This window comes from Cryptotermes secundus, unplaced genomic scaffold (genome assembly GCF_002891405.2).
Source record: "Cryptotermes secundus unplaced genomic scaffold, Csec_1.0 scaffold2069, whole genome shotgun sequence".
Classification (NCBI taxonomy): Eukaryota; Metazoa; Arthropoda; class Insecta; order Blattodea; family Kalotermitidae; genus Cryptotermes; species Cryptotermes secundus.
In genome coordinates, this window is record NW_019734999.1 from 421,847 (window position 1) to 422,914 (window position 1,068).

General features: G+C 47.7%; 1 protein-coding gene across 1 annotated transcript in view; it reads right to left on the reverse strand.

The window, feature by feature from the left end:
* LOC111869220 (medium-chain acyl-CoA ligase ACSF2, mitochondrial) overlaps positions 1 to 1,055 on the reverse strand; it is a 10,710-nt gene extending 9,655 nt beyond the window's left edge. Inside the window, exon 1 of the mRNA XM_023860558.2 lies at positions 891 to 1,055. Within this exon, the coding sequence (XP_023716326.1) occupies positions 891 to 923 (33 nt within the window). The 5' untranslated portion in view covers positions 924 to 1,055. The remainder of the gene's footprint in view (positions 1 to 890) is intronic.
* Positions 1,056 to 1,068: the final 13 nt, after the last annotated feature.

A 1,068-nucleotide genomic window follows, 5' to 3' on the forward strand; every position in this document is an offset into this window, starting at 1 on the left:
GGTGGGGTGGGAAGTTGATTACTCACCTCCATTTGGAGTAACATTTCCAATTAGCGGCCTCCGTAGTCTAGGGGTAACGTTCCCACCTCATGACTCGTAGTATGCGGGTTCAAACCCGGCGGAGGTCATGGAATTTTTAAGGGCGGAAAAGTTCAGGGAACAAGTCCTCCGGGAGGGACTTTAAGCCATGTGTCCCGTGACATAGATTTATGGCACGTAAAAGAAACTCATGTCTCTAGGAGACCTCTGAGCTAAATTACAGGCACTTTCCCGCCCAAGTAGTTTCCAATGCCTCTGGTAGATGGGGGAAGCATCAAAGGTACTGAGGGCTGACCTTGTTGGGTCAACGGGGCTGATGGCACGCACCGTTACCGGTAGGGTATGGCGACAGTAGAAATTAAAGGGGGACGCACAATGGACCAATAACTGGTCTAAGTGCATGGGGAAACCCACCCCCTCTCATAATACGAACATGAATACAAACATTTCCAATTCCCCATATTGACAGTACAAACATAAAAGCAAAGGTGTCCCTCATGGAGGCGCATTGGGGACTGGATGCACAGTTCCACCATCTTGACATCAGCAATAGATAAAGATGAATGGTCAGCTTCATGCCAAACCTGCTTTACCCTTGGGGAAACAGCCCTGGCACATGCAGGATAGGTGGCTGGGTGTGCCCTTGCTGCTAATCAAAACCTAGCTGTCCAGCTTGTAGCCCGCTGTTATACCGACTGAACTATCCTGGCTTCTCACGGTTCTTAACTAAGTGCAGAGACAACTTTTTCTTTACCTTTAGCACAGTCACTACATATTAACAGACAATATTCTTTCTTATAGAATTGGTCGGTTCAATTGCCAGACCAAGAGAATAAATCCCATTGACTCACACAGACTCGCCTGATATTCAAAGTATCCATCATGCCCTGGATAATCTGTTGGGTGCAGGGGGCTCCACCGACTGCCCCAACTTTTAGTGTTGTCAGAGTCACGCCGAGCTTCTTGGCATTGATTATCAGGTCTGCATACAGAGAAGGTGAAGCAATAATGTTCGTACACCTGCAATTA